At 44.4% G+C, this 7,500-nt stretch overlaps 1 protein-coding gene across 1 annotated transcript in view; it reads left to right on the top strand.

The window, feature by feature from the left end:
• chrna11 (cholinergic receptor, nicotinic, alpha 11) overlaps nucleotides 1–7,500 on the top strand; it is a 59,966-nt gene that overhangs the window by 51,261 nt on the left and 1,205 nt on the right. Inside the window, exons 8-9 of the mRNA XM_076301254.1 lie at nucleotides 706–792; nucleotides 2,358–2,467. Of these exons, the coding sequence (XP_076157369.1) occupies nucleotides 706–792; nucleotides 2,358–2,467 (197 nt within the window). The remainder of the gene's footprint in view (nucleotides 1–705; nucleotides 793–2,357; nucleotides 2,468–7,500) is intronic.

Here is a 7,500-nt window from a genome sequence, read left to right as displayed (position 1 = left end):
CTCCAGCAGCATCTGGTTGTGGGACACTTCTGATGCCACCTGGTAATGCCAACGTTACCGGAGCTTAACACTGAAGGTGAGTTATAGAGGGTGAATGCGAGGCATAAGTGGATTTGGGCAGCCGACGGAGACGGATGGAGGAGAGGAAGAAAGAGAGGAAGAAAAAGAGAAGAGGAAAGATGAAGAGGACCGCAGGCGTTTGGGGGGGGGGGGGGGGGAGGAAGAGGAATGGCCCATTTGCGATTGACTTTGTGGTGTACTACATCATCCGGTAGCTCTGAGCGAAATCAAGTTTAATCAAACCCCATCCCGCTAAATTACCCCAAGGCCCCGTACCCCATGTTTGTTCTACATCAGCAGGTTCTGAGGATATGTTAACTTGTTGAAGTCGGGTTTAGATCAAACCAGGGGCACAGAAATGGCCATTCATCATGTCCAAGCGCCTGTTTGTTAATGATCAGCCATTTTTTAAAGGACACAACTGCAGTAGAAGGCATTGCTGCTGCCCCTGGTTACAGAGCTGTGGCAAGAAGGCAACATAGACTATCCTGCTGTCTCAGTGTTCTTTGCTATCGTTTCAGCACACCGAAATCTCCACTTTACTGTCCAAACCAGTGTGGGACACGATATGAATACAAATGAACTGAGAGAGGGCACTGAAACTCTCCTCTTGGTCGTTTGCTTGTTTTTGTCTTCTTCTCCCAGGTATCACTGTCCTTCTCTCCCTGACCGTCTTCATGCTCTTGGTGGCAGAGATTATGCCAGCCACTTCAGACTCCATTCCTTTAATAGGTGAGTTAACACTGTGTGTGTGTGTGTGCGCATGTGAGAGAGAGAGAGAGGCGGGGGGGGTGATTGTACATTTGTGTGAGTGTATTTTTGAGTAGCTGGGACCCCAGAACAGGCAGGTTGTGTGTGTGTGTGTGTGTGTGTTTGTGTGTATATGAGTTTGTGTCTGGTGTCTGTGTGTGTGTGTGTGAGTTTGTGTGTGTGTGTGTGTGAGTTTGTGTGTGTGTGTGTGTTTGTGTGTGTATATGTGTGTGAGAGAGAGAGGTCATTAGCCCTCGGAATAAATTGTCCCCCATTTTGCGTCGGCTCCACATTTTTGGTCAGGCTCTGGCGACCAGAACCATCTGCTCTGCTCGAGTTTAAATGTAATTGGGCTGAATAAATCCTGAATGCTGCTAGCTGGAGACAAGACATGGTGGGAAGGAGAAAGAGTGAAAGAGAGAGAGAAAGTGTGTGATAGAGAGTGAAATATATATATATATATATATATATATATATATATAGAGAGAGAGAGAGAGACAGACAGACTGTCAGACAGACAGCCTATTTGAGACAAAGAGATTGAAACAGGGCGAGAGAATGAGGCATTTGTCAGATTTGTGTGTGTGTGTGTGTGTGTGTGTGTGTGTGTGTGTGTGTGTGTGTGTGTGTGTGTGTGTGAGTGTGTGTGTTTGTGTGTGTGTGTGTGTGTGTGTGTGGAAAAGAGAGCAGGGGGTGGGGTAGGCATGGACAGGGAGAGAATAAAGCTCTTTAAGTGCGTCGTGTCATCGTAAATGTGTACAGGTGTAGATGAGATGGGAAGAAACAGGACAGAGGCAAAGAGAGCCAAGGCATGAATTTGATAATCAACAATTCAGGCACCGTCTTGGCCACCTCGGCTGTCTCGGGTCCTTGGGCAGAAGGATGTGGAGTCACTGCACGGGGCAAGCCGGGGCCATGCGGTGTTGAGCTCCTTAGTTTTAATGAATCACCTTTTGCCCTGTTGGTTTTAATCTGAACATCTGCACCGCCCGACAGCGCAGCGCAGAACCACCCACACCCTACACCCACACCACCACCCACACTCTACACCTGGGCAGAATTCTTTTCGCTTGACTGGATGCACAGTAGCATCTCTCTCTCCCTCTCTCTCTCTCTCCCTGTGTTTCTCTCTCTCCCCCTCTCCCTGTCACTCTCCCTGTCACTCTCCTCTTTCTCTCCTCCTCTTTCTCTCTCTCTGTTTCTAGAGCTGTCAATGTGATTTCAGTCAATCAGCCTTACCGCCTGTAACTGGCAATATAGGTTTACTGAGTGGAGGATGAAGTGATGAAGACTCACATCCATCTCTCTCTCTTTTTCCCTCCTTTTATCCCTTCACCCCCCTCTCTAACTCTTTCCCCCACCCTCTCTTTCTCTCTCCCCCTTTTTTCTCTCTCCCTCTCTCTCTCTTCCCCCCTCTCTCTCTTTTTCTCCCTCTCTCTTTCTCTCTCTCTCTTTTCCCCCCTCTCTCTCTCCCCCCCTCTTTTTTCTCTCTCTCTCCCTCTCTCTCTCTCTCTCTCTCTCTCTCTCTCTCTCTCTCTCTCCCTCAGGGCAGTACTTTGCCAGTATAATGATCATTGTGGGGATGTCAGTCATCGCTACCACGGTGGTTCTGCAGTATCACCATCATGACCCGACTGGAGGCACCATGCCCAAGTGGGTAAGGCCCCTCTCTCCTTCCCTCGCTCCACGTCTCTCTATCACTCCCAGTTTGGTGACATTTCTCATTTGTGTTACAGTGAAATATGAGATTATTTAAGTTTTGATATACTATTGGTATTGCTGCATCACAGTCACTGCTGGTTTAGGACAACTGGTGAAAACAAGTGCAAGGACAACTGAAGTCAAGTAAAAAATGCCAGCGGATATTCGGCCATTTAGTTGGGTCATTTTTTCACGACCCAGCTGGTAGTTTCTAGGGGCTCTTGGGGCTGTCGCTTTTGCCATTCTATCCAGCTCATCAAAATAGTTCTGTGACATTTTCAGTGAGCAAATGCAAGCACTTGGTTTTGTTCTCACAGCACAGTGCAGGCCATAGTCTGCTCTTTATGTCACAAGGAAAGGACGAGGCCTTGATGTCGATACTTGAACAACTATGGCCTCTTTAGTATTGCAGTCATGTGAAGTCCCATTGTATCACATATTTTCCTCTCAGACTGAGCACCTCTACCAGATGTCTCCCATCTTTTGAAGGTCAGGCCCTCAACTATCCCTCCCTTACAGCAGTAAGATGACTTTATGCTGCCAGTGGAAACTGGCTGGTCTGCTGTGGAAGGAATATCAAATCTTATTATGACCGCCGCGCAGCGAAGTGGCGGTCATATAGGTTTAGTCAGAATTTTTTTTTTTTTTTTCGCATGCCCAAATTTCCGTCAATGAGTCCCGGGACACTGAAAGACCGGAGTACACGAAACTTGGTGGGCATGTAACCCCACATGGATAGCATGGAACCATCGTTTTTCGTTTTGATCTGTAGCCCCCCCGCTGGACTGGACCCCCCGAAAGGAGGGTAGGGCAGACACAGTTTTCTGTGAATATCTCGAAAACCGTAGGGTTTAGGAGGACCATTTTTTTTTGTATGTTGATCTCAAGGGGCCATATCAACCCATTCCATAACCACTCATTTCATGTATAGCGCCACCTAGTTAAAAACTAAAAAGCAATAAATTAGGTGTTTTCATCACAATATCTCTGGCTGACAAGGTCAAAACTGCACGAAATTAAAAGTGTAGGATCATTATGACACCCTCCGAATGCATGCCAAGTTTTGTGTACTTTCGTTCATGGGGGGCCTTACAATAAAATAATTTATGTGTACATTTAGTGACGTACACCAACAAGGATTCCCGGGACACTGAAAAACCGGGGTACACAAAACTTGGTGGGCATGTACCCCCACATGAATAGCATGGAACCGTCATTTTTCGTTTTGATCTGTAGCCCCCCCGCTGGACTGGACCCCCCAAAAGGAGGGTAGGGCAGACACAGTTCTCTGTGAATATCTTGAGAACTGTAGGGCCTAGGATGACCATTTTTTTCCGTATGTTTGCCTCCAGGGGTCATGTTAACCCATTTCATGTGCACACATGTGCACAAACAGATACACACACACACACACACACATACATTCACAGTAATCATACGTATGACACATACTCACACAGTAGACATATGTACGCTTGCATGCACAGGCACATACGCAGGCACACACACAAGCACGCACACACACACACACACACACACCCACACACACACACACACACTCACACACACACACACCCACACACATAACATAAACATAACACAAACAATCAAGAATTTCTCAGAATTATGAACAGGCAAGATGGAGGTGGGGTTGTATAAAATTAATTTTACATGTGAAATCTATGAACTAATCATGTTTTGGTACTTGTTGTCTAGCAGATACCAGTGAGAATTGAGTGTGGATAATGCAATTTAGTGAGACAGTTAGAATCATATAGGCCTTTCAGCGTGATTTCTTTTTGTGGAAAAAATGTGCTGGACTGGGCGGCGGTCATATTTTGTACCGCTCTGCGGTACATCTAGTTCTATCTTAGGTTGGTTAGAGACCTGGATTATTGTTTCTTCCTTACACCTTACTTAAAACTTACACCGCACTTACACATTGGTGTTGTTTGCCTTACTCATTACACATTAACTGTGTCTCAGTCATAACTCCCACATGTTATTGCTTGGTCAGGACCACTTATTGTCATGTGTCAATGTACTTTAGCAACAGTTTTCAATGGCACATGAACATTACAGCCTACATCGATAAATTCATTTTTGGAAAACAGCATACAGGCTGTTATAGGAAAGCAAGAAAGCTGGGTTTTCTTTAAGGTATCTTTACAACCTGTTCACAGATAGGCAATAAAACTGTGATTAATAATGAATATAAATTCTCTCCACCTCAGTGCCCCCTTAAGAGGTGTTTACTCACCTCTGCCTGGGGTTGAGTTGTGTGTACACTGGAGCGTGGGGGGATGTACATCGAATGCAATCTCAGCTGATTAGGCCAGCCAATTTGCTGTGTAATCAGCACTTACACTTTGAAAGTTTGAGGGCAGCGTGCCTTCAGGAGAGAGGACATGATTCACCAGCAGCCTAGTCACACGGGGAACGAAAAGGAGGGATATAAACACATGCATGAATTGCTTGCTAACTGTGCTAAGTGTGACGAGCGTTTGGGGAGAATTGAGGAGGCCCTGGAGAGCTTGTCTGGCTGAAAAAGCACTGATGATGTTCTGAACTTCTGCAGTCTTTCATATTTTTTAAAGGAACGTTTAAGCTTAGCACACACAGTGAGAGTAGTTCTCTCATATTTCAGCGCAAAGTTTCTTTTTTCCTCTATTTATTGTGAGCTCTCTCTCTCTCACACACACGCACACACACACACACATGCACACACCCACACACACACAGAGGCATACCAGAGAAACACGGTTGTCACCCACCTGCTGTGTCCTAAAAGGTCTCATTTAATTGCAAAGTTTCATAACCACAGCATGTCAGCGTCCTCCGTGCTGCCTTCTGCCTTCAAATGAATCGACTCCAGCCAGAGGCGCTCCTGGGGGGTGGGGTGGGGGGTTAGGACGATTCTAAGGGCCCAGCACTGACAGGGGCCCCAGAAAGCCCCCTTAATAATACTATATTATATATCAAATATACTATATTATCAGGGGGCCCAGAGTTATTGTCTGTCATAGGGCCCAAATGATCTAGAATTACCCCTGCTACCAACACTTGCTGTGTCGTATCGTATTTGGAACAACTACTGTCTGTGTGCCAAATTAGATCATATGGTGAAAAAGTGCTTCGTCAGAGACACAGTAATGAGATGGTGTAACATTTGTTTGGGAGAAAATGCACTCTTTCTGGTGATTTCTGGTTTCATTCATTATTTTATTTTATTGTGTTTAAGGATGTTGCAACATGACATAATCCACCACCCATCCTCTGGCAAAAGTCCAAGAAATCACTGTTAAATATTTTCTTGAAGACTAAGAGAAGACTAAGTGTGTAAGGTTTTAGGTTTAAACTAGACTATGGTTACTGTTGATCATAAAAGGCTGTTTTGGCTGTTTCCAACAGACCACACATAACAGACATCATATTTAACCCTGGTGGTGTGGTCCTTTGATAGGCCCTCCCGGCTGTGTCTTTCCGGCTGCCGCTGTCCATGGTGCTGAAGTGCCTGTAGAGTGGAGAGGCTGCACACTGGCTCATCTCATCATTACACTGGCCACTGACTGTGGCGAGCAGCAGGGAGAACTGTTATTCATTACTGCCCTGTTAAATAACCTTAAAATGAACCCTTTCCTCTCTGGGGTGGCATACAACTGTTAAGAACCAAATACAACAACCTACTATACATTATATTTATATATATATATATTTTATATTTATATATTTTTTATATTCCATAGCCTGCCCATAAACCTGTGCAATATACTGTATGTATATATTACATATATTTATCTCTGTAGACATGTCATCTGGAAAACCTGTATTTATCCAACTGTACACTGTGCATTATTAATCTCTATTGTATACACAACCATATTCTACCTGTACTTGGTATTTAATGCTTTTTTGCACTTCTGGTTGGATGTCAACTGCATTTCATTAGCAATAACAACTAGCCTGGTTAAAACCAAACTGGGAACTGGGAACTTACGATTTCCAACACTAGCATGGTGACAGGCGTAGATATAGCATTAACTTTGAAATCATTGGTTCAGCCTAACCAATCACATTGATCATGGATTCCTAATGTTACTCCTACTTTGCCTTAACTTTACAAACGGACAATTGTGCCAATTAGGAATAGCTGGTTAAGTGAATGGAGGCAACAGACTTGATAGCACTTTTACTATCTGAAGCCAGGTTTTCTCATCTCTGTCACCAAGAGAGCACTAGGTTTGCAAAAATTTATCTGAGCCCATCTTTCAAATTCGCCCTTAAGCAATGTTTCACACCAACATGTTGTTGGTTTATGGCACATCAAACTGTCGTTACACCACAAGGCGCAAACTAGGAAGCACATTTCCCATATCTCTCTCAGCAGGCGTTGTAACGGTTGGGTTGAACCAATTAGCTGCTAAGAGTGGTGTCTGACCTCAGAGCAGCAGGGGGTGTGATAACACAGTAGTTCAGTGATGACGCCTCCTCCCCCGTGGTTGGGGGCTTAATTTCATAATGCCTTTCTGGCATGCCGGCCTAATCAGTGAAATAGTCTCAAACATATTAAACATGTGCTGGTGTGTGCCGGGTAAACTAAATAAACAGTAATGGATGATCAATAACAGTGGCAGCCAAATGAGAATGTACGTAACTCACATTAGTCATGAGGTAAAATGAGCCAGTTAATTATGGGGAGGACAAAGTGCTGAAATGAAATGTGGCGTGTATGCTAATAATCTAACTACATTTACAATGGCTCACACCTTTCACATTAAACTTTATATAGCCGTCTGTCTCACCGTGTCTTGGTTTCTCTCTGTCTTTCATCCTGTTATCATTCTTTCATTTGTCTCTATTCATCTCTATTGCTGTCTCTTGTTCAAGCTGGGCCTGTAAAGCGCCCTGAGACATATTCATGTTGTGGCGCTTAAGAAATAATATGTAATAGATATGTCTTTCTTTCTTTCTTTCTTTCTTTCTTTCTTT

Source organism: Alosa pseudoharengus, unplaced genomic scaffold (assembly GCF_046254945.1).
Source record: "Alosa pseudoharengus isolate Yale_2024_CS ecotype anadromous, Long Island Sound unplaced genomic scaffold, YU_APseudo_1.1 YU_APseudo_1.1_scf_23, whole genome shotgun sequence".
NCBI classification, from domain to species: domain Eukaryota; kingdom Metazoa; phylum Chordata; class Actinopteri; order Clupeiformes; family Clupeidae; genus Alosa; species Alosa pseudoharengus.
The sequence above is the reverse complement of the archived record's forward strand: the minus strand, read 5'-3'. Positions and strand labels throughout refer to the sequence as shown.